The 13387-nt window shown below is 41.7% G+C and overlaps 1 protein-coding gene across 2 annotated transcripts in view; it reads right to left on the reverse strand.

The window, feature by feature from the left end:
• LOC124593696 (nascent polypeptide-associated complex subunit alpha, muscle-specific form-like) overlaps window positions 1-11655 on the reverse strand; it is a 338173-nt gene extending 326518 nt beyond the window's left edge. For both annotated transcript variants that reach the window (XM_047131999.1, XM_047131998.1), the window contains exon 1: window positions 11477-11655. In XM_047131999.1, coding sequence (XP_046987955.1) covers window positions 11477-11599 — 123 coding nt within the window. In that variant the 5' untranslated portion in view covers window positions 11600-11655. The remainder of the gene's footprint in view (window positions 1-11476) is intronic.
• Between the last annotated feature and the right edge of the window lie 1732 nt (window positions 11656-13387).

The raw sequence follows: 13387 nt of genomic DNA on the forward strand, positions 1-13387 counted from the left end.
CCACCAATGGACACTGTATTTGTTGTGATAAAGATTCTGCTGCCCAGTATGCTGAAAGTCTCACAAGGATCTCCACAGAGAGGCACTAACTGTCAAATCTAGTCCACAAACAATTTTCTGTACAATATTCTCACACTGCTGTGGCCCTTCCACCACCCTGAATAATTGGCTACAAAGGAGTGTCCCACTGTAACCCAATACCAATCTGGACTGGGACAACTGCACCATATTCTTTGCCAGGGTTTTAATCATCTATTATCACATCCACGAATTAGGGACCTCCTACCCAAAATACTTCTCTCCTTAAGTGGTACTGCATGACCCACCCAACATTCTGGTCCATCACAATGTTACCACAACTCCCAATCCCTTTCTACATGGTCATATCCTGTGGCAAACCCAAGTGCAAGACATACCTGATTCATTGTCTTGTCACAGGCCTATCCCACCCGATCAGAGACAGGGCCACCTGTAAAAGCAGCCTTGTTTTATACAAACTCTGCTGCAATCACTGCACAGCTTTTTATGTCAGCATGATAACCAAATAGCTTTCTACCAGAATGAATGACCATTGCCAATCTGTGGCCAAAAGCAAATTGACTACCACACAATGCTTGATTTTAATGGCTGTTTCACAACCCATGCCATCTGAATCCTTCACCCCAACACCAGCTTTTCTGAATGATTTACATGAAAGTTATCCTTGGAACACATCTTTCACTCCCATATTCCTGGCCTGAATTTCCACTACTCTGTTGTTTCCACACCCTCTGCCTAACCATTTTCAGTTCCTGTCCTGTTAACCTCTCCCAATCCACAACATCTTCACTCACTGTCACATCTCACCGGCTGTGGTATGCATGTACATGCCATGGCCATTTTCCTGCCACAGTCCCAGCCAGTATACCTGCTGCCTTCACCCAAGCTACTAACAATCCATTCCCAACCTCTCTTCCAGCTTCCCTCTACCCACCCCGACCTTGTTCACTTGCCAATCTGAAATTTCTGGTTGAAATCAACCCAGTGGTCTATGAGGAGATCCAAGACATGAGACACATTCACTTGGCTTTATATCAACATTCACCATTTTTATTTCAATTATATTGATGTTCCAGAAGATAAACATCTATAGCTACCTTTACACCTACTATATAATACTCCGCAACCCACTGCATGGTGCGTGGTGGAGGGTACCTTGTGACACAACTAGTCATTTCCTTTCCTGTTCCACTTGCAAATACAGTGAGGGAAAAACTATCGTCTATATGCTTTCATATGAGCCCTAATTTCTCTTACCTTCATGGTCCATATGCAAAATGTATGTTGGCAGCAGCATAATTGATCTGCAGTCAGTTTCAAATGCCATTTCTCTGAATTTTTTTCAATAATGCTCTTTGAAAAGAATGTCATCTTCCCTCTAGGGATTCCTATTTGAATTCTTGAAGCACCTCCGTTAATACTTGCATGTAGATCGAACCTGCTGATACCAAATCCATTAGCCTGCCTCTGAATTTCTGTGAAATCTTCCTTTAATCCAGCCTGGTGGTGAACTCTAGCAGTATGATAGCTGGAGCTAGACGATGGAATATTCCATTTCAGATGTGTGTCAAGAATACCAACTTTCACACATTACCTCTCAACAGACAATGCAGTAGCTGATGGCCTTCACTTAACAACCGAGAGCAGTGGCGTGTGTTGAGTTTTCAGTGTTAACAGACAAGCAAGACTGTGTGAAATAACCACAGAAATCAATGTGGGATGTACACCAGGTGGACTCATTAAGAATGTGTGGCAAAATTTGGTGTTAAAAGGGCTATGGCAGCAGACAATCAATTCACATATCTTTACTAATAGCATGACATTGCCATTCCTGGGCTCACGATCATATTGGTTGGACCCTAGACACCTGGAAAATTGTGGCCTGGTCAGATGATTCCCGATTTCAGTCGGTAAGAGCTGATGGTAGGTTCTGAGTGTGGCATGGAACCCATGGACCCAATTTGTCAACAAGGCACTGTGAAAGCCGATGGTGGCTCCATAATACTAGGGGCTGTGTTTGCATGAAATGGACTGGGTCCTCTGGTCCAACTGAACTGATCGTTGACTGGAAATGCTTACATTCAGCTGTTTTCAGACCATTTGCAGCTGTTCATGGACTTCATGTTCCGAAACAGCTATGTCAAGTCACCGGGCAAGAGCTGTTCACAGTTGGTCTGAAAAATATTTGACCATTTGAGCACATGATTTGGCCACCCAGATCGCCCTACACGAATTCCATTGAATATTTATGGGACAAAATCCAGCACTGACAGCAATTTCACAATTATGGATGGGTATAGAGGCAGCATGGCACAATATTCTTGCCAGGGCCTTCCAATGACTTGTGGAGTCCACACCACATTGAGTTGCTTCACTACTCTGGGCAAAAGGAGGCCTGACACAAAATTTGGAAGTATCCCATTACTTTTGTCATTTCAGTGTGCACAAGTGCCAGAGACATTGATTGGCAGGAAATCATCTTAATGGCGATATTTCCCTCAGTTTTTCACCATTTTGTTCTCTTCTGGCTGGGACATTGCAGCAGAGGGAGGATCAGTTGAGGGACTCTCCAGTTCCTTCAGGCAGCCATCAACGTCCATACCATTGATCAGAATATGAGGAGGATGAGAAATGGAACAGGAGGGGGGGGGGGGGGGGGGAGACAGGATTTGAGGAGATGGAACAGGATATGAAAAGGGTGAATGGGATATGAGCTGGTAGGCAAACTCCCAGATCTGCTAATAGGAGTACAGAAAAGTCGCCAGCAGGATGACAAAAGAAAGTGGTTGCCTGCAGTAAAAATCACTGGGAAAACTGTGTGGAGGAGATTGTTTAGTAAGGTGGATGGTAAAATGCATACAATGAAATAAAATATTTTAAAAGTAAGGAGTGGTGAGAAGTACAAAGCTAGTGCAGACTGCGCGGCTGGGCAGAAATAAGGTGGGAAGAGAAGCAGGGAATCACAAAGGGAGCAAAACTGCTTTGAACTACAGCGAACTTAGTGGGGAAGGTTGCATGGGACAGGGAAGTCTGGTGCAATTGAGAGAATTCTGCAAGGGTATGGACTGTTCTGTGGCTGTTACCACTGCCTGCACTATAGGGTGGTTACGATTGTTCTTAGCTATAATCTAGCAGTAGCCATTCATACAAATGAACATTTGGTTGGTTTAGTATAATAAGGTCTGTTCAAAAAATTCTGGAACTTTGTCTACAAAATTTTCTACACTTACCTTTTACTTACTGTGCATAGTCTCCTTCGAAATACTCTCCTCTGCAATTGATGCACTGCTCCCACCACCGTTTCCACTTTTGGAAGCAGTCTTGGTACGACTCTTGCTGGACTGTGTGAAACACCATCTGAGAATTTTCTTTTATTTTGTTTATCGTTTCAAATCTTCGTCCTTTCAACGTGTATGTGGTAGTACAGTGATTTTGTATTTTGCACAATAGTCAGGCACCAACAGGGACAAATATGTGGGTACATTATCGTGATGCAACAGCCAAACATTTTAGGCTGTTTCCTTCTCACATTTTCTCGCAGCCATTGCAACACATCTCGACAGTACCATTGATTAACAGTTTGTCCCCATGGCACAAATTCATGATGAACTAACCCTTCAGAGTCAAAGAAAACTATCAGCATTGCTTTGCCATTTGATTTGACCTGAAAAGCTTTTTCTTGGTCTTGTAGAAACTTTCCTTGATCCATCATGAAGATGGAACTTTCATCTCAACATCATGACCATTGACCCACGTCTTATCACCAGTTATGATTCTCTTCAGGAACATCTCATTCTCATTTCATCGATCCAAAAGCTCTTTATAGATTGTGAGGCAAAGGTCATGAGCCATGGGATGAACTTGGCGGCAACATGATGCATTTCAAGATGCTGTGTCAGTATTTCATGATATGATCCAACCGAACTGTTACATTTTTCTGCAATCTCTCAGACAGTCTGTCTTTGATTGGCATGCAGTTTTGTTTTTGTTCCTGACATGAATATTGTCTGTGGATGTCGAAGGGTGTCCTGGAAGAGAGTCATTTTCAACTTCCTCCTGCCCAACTTTACACTATGTGAACCATTTGTAACACCAAGTGCTGCTTAAGCACTCAATCACCTGAATCATCCTGAATTTGGCGTGACACTGTAATGGTTTTCTTGAGTTTCACACAAAACTTAATGCAGAAGCGTTACTTCTCTAATGCTGCCATCTTGAAATTCCCATACTGTGCGACACAATGTTCTACTCAATACAGAACTGAACAATAACTAACAGACATATAATGAAGAAACTTCTAGCACTTACACATTAAACACAGGAGTGCACAGGAATGCCTACCTCATTTCACTTCAACATACCACTGGCGCAAAATTATCAGTGTTCCAGAATTTTTTAAACAGACCTTGTATTGCTCTTAGGCCTGCCACTGGATCATGGTTTGTAAATCACACAATACTACTTTGAGGCATCTGCTTGACACAGGTGGTTGCTCTTGGTTGTTGCTGGCAAATGGCTAGTCACCAGCAGTAACCAGTAATCATCAAATTACAAGGTCAAGCAGCTGCCTCTAAGAAATAGTGTGGAGTTTTCTAAAATATGATCTAGCAGCAGTCCAAAGAACCATATACTGCAGAGATTCAATGGAAAAGCCTGAAGAGTCATAGTTGACTACTTGTCATGTTGACAAAAAATAGTGTGTAAGGTCTGCAGCACAGTTGGTGTATATGATGGCTGCTTTTACAAGTACTTACGATATTAATGTGATATGATATGCTGTTAACAAAAGTGGAATAGAATGTGCTGACTTCATGTAATAGGTAGGTATTACAGTTGGGTCTGTTACAATAATGATGTAATACGTGGAAGTTGGGGGGGGGGGGGGGGGGGATTAATAGCAGAATGGAATATGGGTAGATCCATGTATTTCACAGTTTGAGCGGGCAACAGATTATCGTCTTAGAATGAATAGGAAGCACTTTGTTGGGGAGAATATAACTTAGTACATGCATGAAAGAAACACATACATCAGTGATTTATGTCTAAAGTGGCTGTAAAAAGGTCTCTCTCTCTCTCTCTCTCTCTCTCTGCTCTGTGTGTGTGTGTGTGTGTGTGTGTGTGTGTGTGTGTGTGTGTGTGTGTGTGTGTGTGAGGAGGGAGGGGGTTCGATGCGAGATCAGGTTTTGCAACACCTTCAGCACACTGGCCGAGATTGTTTATTACTGCAGGTGTGACATCCAGAAATGGTACGAGTTGATCACAGTTAAATTGACAGCAGTCTTACAAAACCATCACGAAAGGTGAAGCTCGATTGATGTAAACTGGAGAGAATGTTTTAGAGATCAGGAGCAATGCAAAGCAGCCTTCAACTAGCCTCATACAGATATTAATTAAATTCAGTCCCGCAAGTGTGTTGGGCATTAGGGCAGTTCCCAACACTGATCCACTTGGTACAGGTGGCTGGAAGCATTTGTCAGCCAAGCTACCTGCACGTCAGTACATGTTCTGTGCATGGAACAGCCATTTGGCCACCCTTGCACCAAGATTTGGAACCAAGAGAGAGCAAGCGACCTTGTGGTACCATGGCCGTCTTGTGGCAGTAGGTCTCTGGTCTGGTGCTGAAAGGGTCCCCCCTCACCAACAAAATCTGAAGGAGCGGGACACTTCTCCAGCCGGATAGCAGGCGCGGCACCTGCAGGGAAGAGCATAGGAGCTGCATGGGAGTGGGACAGGATAAGGGGTGGCACTGGAGTATGGTATACGGAGGAGGGGAAAAGGACATAACTGATACAAAGTTAAATGACACAGACACAGAGTGAAGATGATCATTCTTATGATACTCAGTGTAGGGTTAACGATCAAGGGACTTATCCTCCTGTACCTTCTTATAAACTGGACAATCTGGCAAGTGTGGAGTGTGATGGTAATGGCAATTAACCCACACAGGTAGTGGAATACAGGGGCTTCCCTCATGGACTGGGTGTCCACATTCAAAACAGAGGTTCTACTGTACAGTGTAAGACTTGTGCCCAAAACGCAAACACAGAGTACACCTCTTGGGTGACAGGATGTACAGCTTAACGTCACTCTGATAACACACAACCTACACCTCTGGAAGGGTATCCCCACCAATTGCCAAAATAAAGGTGACGGTACCGATGTAACTGTCCTTACGGCCTTTCTGAACATGCCAAACAAAATGAATGACCTGCTGTTCCAGATCGGCATGGACCTACTCATCTACTTGTCAATCTGAAGGATGATGTCTCTATGAAAAATGATGCCCTGAACCATATTCAAAGGCTGGTGTGGAGTAACGGACACACAGACATCACCACAATTGTCACAGGCAAGAAGGGCTGCAGACTGGGCAGCAGAAGTAGTTTTGATCAACAGTGAACCTGGCCACATTTTACTCAGAGCGCACTTCACCAAACTTGTCTTCAACAGTTCACATGAAAAATAAAGACTTGGTGGATGTGAAAGTGTCCCCACCAGTCCTGGTGCAGACCTGACATGAGTAAAGGGTTTCACCCCAAGCCAGACAGCATTAAAAGATTCATTCTCAACTAGAGAGATGGCCATATAGAAATGGCCAACTTGAAGATTAACACATTTCATATGCAATCATATGCAAAGCTTCTGCCCTGATATCATTCCAATTACAGGCTCTCTCTGCATGCATCACCCAGCCACAGCAAGGGCCATTTGGCACAGAGGTCATTGCTGGGATCTCCAATGCTCCAGAATGACAAGTACACACTCCTCTAGGCACACAAGCTCAGCTCAGCTCAGCTCAGATATCAGAACTGTGATCCCTCTGTTGTGTAATGCTAAAAGACATTGGTATCATGGAGAAGATGGGACAGGTGGTAGGGCCACCCACAGAATATGCTATGTAAGGTGTTCTTCCCCAGTTGGCTTCCACTATGGAGAGAAAATTAGAATGAGAGATCAAATACCAAAGAGGGACAAAAACGGTGAAAAGGAAAGGTGAAAACAAAAAAGTAAGAGGAACAAAAACTGAATGGAATACCAATTATGAGGAGGATAGCTGAGCTGATATAAGTAAGGACACAGAGGGCAAAGAAGGGAGCAGAAGGGAGTATGCACAGGGAGGAAGCGGCAGGGGAAGGGACTGCCACCTGGGAAGGGAAAGGGCTGCCACAACTCAAGGTCCCATGTGTGTCACAAATGAATTTGTGAAAAAGCCATGGCTCCCTGGTAGTTGCAGTTATGGTATCTGGTATGCATCACTGTCTCCCCCACTTCAAGGTAGTGCCATTGTGACACATGGCCATGTTGCGTGCTAAGGCCCAGGCACAATGCAAATTCATGTAGGGTCTACATGATAAATGTAGTGCAGGATGATAGGGAATGAAAAGTATCTACAAATCACTAGGAAATCAAAATATCTAAGTTTCTGAGTGGTGTCTTTTGGAACTTAAATAGTTTTATTTTTTTCTCAGAAAACTTTGAAATGATTATGTGACACATTCACTCTTGACCTGTGTGATTTGAGCTGAAACTGGCCTTGGTTGCTTTCGTATGTGGCCCTGTCACTTATGGGATGGGATAAGTCTGTGACATGATTGGAGCAGGAAGTGCTGGATGAGTTAATTGGGCAAATCTTGCACCTGGATCTTCCACAGTCACATTACCCCAATGACATTGGGTTGAAAGTGGGAGAAGCATAGGGTTGGACGAATGTGCTGTTTAGGCTGAGTGGGCAGTGGAAGACTGTTTCAGGAGAGGTGGGAAGGTTCTTGGATAGGATGTCCCTCAATTTTGACCACAGCGATAGGTAATCAAAGACCTGGCAAATGATATGGTTCAGTTGTTCCACTCCACGATGAAACTGGGTTACAACGAGGGTGCGCTCTATTGTAGCTGATTCTTGACGATGATGAGAGGATTAGGGGAGTGTCAGGATATGGCACAAGAAAATTTTGTAAACTGGGTCTAAGAGGCAGTGCTTGTCTACACAAAGTCACCAGACATTCAGCATACTATGCAAGGGACTTCTTGTCACTGCCTATAGGCTATCCACAGGTTGCCAAGCTGTAAAGGTGTGATAATTTGGTGTCAACTGTCCAGTTGCAGGTACTGTTGATGATTAGTGGACTTAATATGTACACAGATGTGGATCAAGCCATTAGAGAGATGAAGGTCAACATCCAGGAAAGTGGCATGTTCGGTTGAGGAGGACTTCTGGAATCCTTAAGACAATCCCATTGTGGCATCTATAGGAAACCTTCCTCACCTCTTAAAATGTCACACCCACTGGCTGATCCATGTTCAATGACAATATCTTCAATCTGGAATCAGAGCCATGACACTCACTCTTCATTCTTTCCCAACCCCCACACCTCTACCATCTGTTTGACCTGGTTTGTAACCCAACATGCCACCTTCCTGGAGGTTGACCACCTCTCTAATGGCTCAATCCACACCTCTGTATATTAAACCCCCTAACCACCAACAGTACCTGCATTTTGAAAGCTGTCATCCCTTCTGCACCAAAAAATCACTCTCATACAAGCTAGCCACCAATGGACACTGTATTTGTTGTGATAAAGACTCTGCTGCCCAGTATGCTGAAAGTCCTATAAGGATCCCCACAGAGAGACACTAACTGTCAAATCTAGTCCACAAACAATTTTCCGTACAATATTCTCACGCAGCTGTGGCCCTTCCACCACCCTGAATAATTGGCTACAATGGAGTGTCCCACTGTAACCCATTACCAACCTGGACTGGAACAACTGAACCATATTGTTTGCCAGGGTTTTAATCATCTATCATCACATCCAAGAATTAGGGACCTCCTACCCAAAATACTTCTCTCCGTAAGTGGTACTGTATCACCCACAGCTCCCAATCCCTTTCTTCATGGGTCATATCCTGTGGCAAACCCAAGTGCAAGACATACCTGATTCATTGTCCTGTCACAGGCCTATCCCACCCAATCAGAGGCAGGGCCACCTGTAAAAGCAGCCATGTTTTATACAAACTCTGCTGCAATCACTGCACAACTTGGTGTTCACTCAAAGAGGCTAATGCTGATTGGTTGAAATAAAAGCCTCTCTGATTGGCTGTTCACAGCTAGAAATATTAAAGAACTGGTCTGAATAAAAGTAACTGCTATTTGCTGGTGTTATGGAAAATGCTGGATACATAGCTGCTTACTGCATGTTGATGGAGTACTTAAGTTGACAAAACAATTTTTTGTGCATGATGCCTTGGTGTGCCATCTCGATATTTACCATATTTATAGTAACATACTGGAGCAATTACACACATTTTTCAAAAAAATTGAAGATAGGGTGTTTTGAGACATTCAAGGTCAAAGGTCAAGGTCAATGACCTTTGGCATGAAAATTCTCAGAAACCTGTCATGTGACATATCAATGTAAAGGTGTATTCGTTAGCTTTCCAATGGTACCATCTTCATTGCTGTAACGAAATTAGAACCAGAATTACAGTCACTTATGTTGTGACATACGCATGTAAATTTAGCACTTCCTTGACCTGTAACTTTCTTCGCAGTTGTAATACACATGTGGAAATTGGCATTTTTCCATCGCTTATCTGGGTCATTGAATGCACCAAATTTGAAAGAAATCCGAGAGGATCAGGTTGAGAGGTCTGTTGAATTGAAATGGAATGACACACACATTAAGCATATAGCTGATATCAAAGATGTGAACTGGCACTGTCATACTTTCACAAGAGTTGATAAATGTATGATATCGCTCACATACATACGGCAAAAATTCACTTCAGCCAAAACGGCAGGATACGTTACACATCACAAAATACCTACAAATTCACTTGGATTATATTTTTTTCCGGAATCCAATATCTGCACAAACAAGCACATGAGATATTATCTTTGATAATTTTGCACAAGCAATGCAGTTTAGTATTGTTGTATTAAACAAAGGTGAGAAGACTTTCATTGCTCAAGGGGAGTGTTTGATATTAGTTGTCAACCCCGGCCAATGACAGTGTATTACACATCACATTTTGGTGCATGTATTAACAGTTTCTTTATTAGATGGCAAAGCCAACCCCAATGAATTTGAAAGAATAAAAAAAACTGGTAGTGCATGTAGCCCGTTTGAAAAAATTAGCAGTAACATCACATTATTAGTTGTTGCCATACTGCTTATGGGAGTTTTGTCACATTTCCTATGTCATTGGTCAAAGCCAGAGCTCATATTGAACGTTCTCCTATATCCTCTTCATAATGCAATTACTCTGTTGGAACAGTATCAGCTTAAACCAACAAAAGCAAACTGCATGACTTGATGAAGTTTAGCAAAATGTTGTTGGACCTGCACCTATATTTTCTAAACACGCAAAGAAAAACAAACAATACTGGAATGTAAGATAAAAATAGCTTTACACATAAACAAAAAGATAGAGAGGGAAGGAAGGACAGACGGGGAGGAAGAGAGAAATTCACGACATATATGAAAGAATGGACAAGAAACATCTAAAAAGTGGAACAGGCAACATCTGTCATTGAAAAAATTTAGATACCAAATGGAACAATATTTTTCGTCGCCTACCATCTGCCTGCATAATATTCCGATGCTAACTCGCATTTCATATTCCCCATTCCGGACTTCAAGACCAAAAATCCCAGCAATACCAGGGGAGAGTTCTTTATACCCAACTTTTGAAAATATTGTAATCTAGTCAGATACTGTACACTTTCAAAGTTTGAAAAAGAAAAAAGTGCCTGTAGTTACTAATTAAGTCTTCTACCAAATTCCAAATATGTTTCAAATTCCCCCCTTAAACTTAACCCAAAAATCTAAGTCTTATCAGCAGATGTGACTTTTTACAATGAATATCATAATAAGTATTTCCAGGTTTTTGCAACTCACCACTAATTTAACAAGTAGGTCCAAAAAGGCAACAACAATAAACGAATGTTGTTTGGCACGTTGTTCGATGTGTTGATATTCCTACGAGTAAACGAACTTCAACTTTAAAATAACGCAGGTATGTATTTATACGTTTACTGCATTACTACATTCGGTCTACGGTCAGTCTTAATTAATGAAAACTAACCTATACACTGTAAACTTAACAGTACGTAATGTGTGAAACAAAATATGTAATCATCAGCGCGTAACATCCGTTTGCGTAATATATTACACTCTCGTTCCAAGGTTCATGGTTTAACTTAAACGCCACTGTGACGTACCAAATGAAACATAGTAATATTCGTATACCAAGTAGCCTATCCTCCACCGTAATGAAACACGAATGCTTGGTCATCAGAAGTATTCTTCAGTTTATGGTACGACAGTTAAATTTATCTAGTTTTAAACAAACACACATTCCAAACTAAAGCAAAAGTTATCGCCCAAGTACGTATAAAATACCGTATGTCAATAATGCAATGAAGTGTTGTACTTACATCTAACGGCAGGCATTTTCGAATCTTCGATGCTGTTTCGTCGTCATCAGGAGATGCAAAAATTGGAAGCATTTTATCTCCTTTCCACAGACACAATCTACACGAATTCGTAAAACTCTCCATACCTTTAACACTTAGTACAACTCCCCCGCCACCGAACTATCTCAGAGCTTTACTGAATCTGAAACACTACTGCAAAGACCTTCGTTTCACAGCCACAGCAATGTCACACGCTACTTCGCTAAATGAAAGCAACGAAAAACTTTCTTTATAACAGAAAAATGTTAATTGTTTTGCCTCATTATCACAGTGAATAGAAACGAAGATGTAATAAATTCATATTTATCCTACGAAGATAGATATTTAGACAATTAGACATCAAAAACGTTGAAATAACTGCCGAATTGTGAGGGACACCAAAGCATATAAACCTAAGGACAACATGCATGCTTTGTACATCACAATCTTTGACGTGACTTTTCAGACTAATCGTACGTGCTACCACCTATGAGCAAATAACATGAACCTATGTGTAACAACGTACGACATCTTGTATAGAATCATTGAAACTATGTAGTCCGATCCTAGTTTTCCATTTGACCGACAGATCGCATAGCAGTTCAGACTAACGGAAGTACCATTAATACTCATATTTGTTTGTTAAAAATAACTAAAACAAGCATGCTGTGGAGCTTATTAATGCTTGTTTTATGTTCCCTATAGGTTTCAAAACTCTTCATATGTTATTTCGTAATTCTTCCGGCGTTCATACAAACATTACCTAATGAAGTTGGGCTACGCACACTGTGAAAGCTTGTCAGTGCCGATATAGATAGTTTTACAGTAAGTGTTGTGTCTTTTGGAAAGTGTTGCGAACGGCCATCATACTGACGCTGGTTTTTTTTTTTTTTAATTTTTTTTTATTTTTTACCTCTTGCGAACAGAAACTAGACTGTCGCCATGTTTTTTAATTGTGTGTCTACTATGTTACTTGTCTGATTCCTGTTTATTTTATTAACATTGCCAACCCCTTCTGCTTTCTGTTTTAACTCTCCGCATTTTTCCGCCATTTTACACTTTAAGTCACCGTTTTATCGCCTGTTTTTCTTGTTTCTTTTCTTCTTCCGTTTTTTAAAAAACTCTGTAGGCTGTAGAGCAGCGTACTAAGCTGCTGCCAGCCCGCCCCCCTGGGGGGGAATTGAAAATTAATAATAAAAAAAAAGATAGATGATAGGAAGTAGAAAACATTGCATCCCTTCCCCGCCGGGAAGGACTTAAACTGCCGATGTCCCAGACCGTGCGATTTCAGTTTATTAACAGCCTTTACAACAACTTCGACGACGCTACATATTCTTGGCACATCTTGCCAGCAGATTAACGCGGTGCAGGATGCATTTCCTGCTGAATACTACCTTATTTCAACCCCTTTCTTATCGAAGCAACTATACCAGCCTTTTGCTCAATCAATGCTGTTACAATCGATAAAAATTTTCACCAGCAAAGATCATATTTGTCAACAATTATGTCTAAGAAAGGTAATACGTCTCGGTAGTAGTCGTATCGTGTATTGGCACTAAAACAAGGAGTTCGTTAATCACGTTGAACTTGGCATCAACATCTATCACAGAAACAACAAACTGAGCAAGGTCCGTTACAAGCGTGCTTTCATCCAGAGCCAAAGGGAAAAAGGTGAATCTCTAGTCTTGTCTTTCAGTTGCATTTCCACGTCGTTTGCCATTTCTTCGATGCATCTGCAAACTATTCTCCATGAAGGAGGAACTGCTGGGAAAAGAGGGAGAGTCGATGGGCACAAGACTGTTATGGCAGCAACAAAACAGTCTTTAACAAATTCTCCGTTGCTGAAGGATTATATATATATATATATATATATATATATATACTCCTGGAAAT

This window comes from Schistocerca americana, chromosome 2, assembly GCF_021461395.2.
Source record: "Schistocerca americana isolate TAMUIC-IGC-003095 chromosome 2, iqSchAmer2.1, whole genome shotgun sequence".
Lineage (NCBI taxonomy): Eukaryota > Metazoa > Arthropoda > Insecta > Orthoptera > Acrididae > Schistocerca > Schistocerca americana.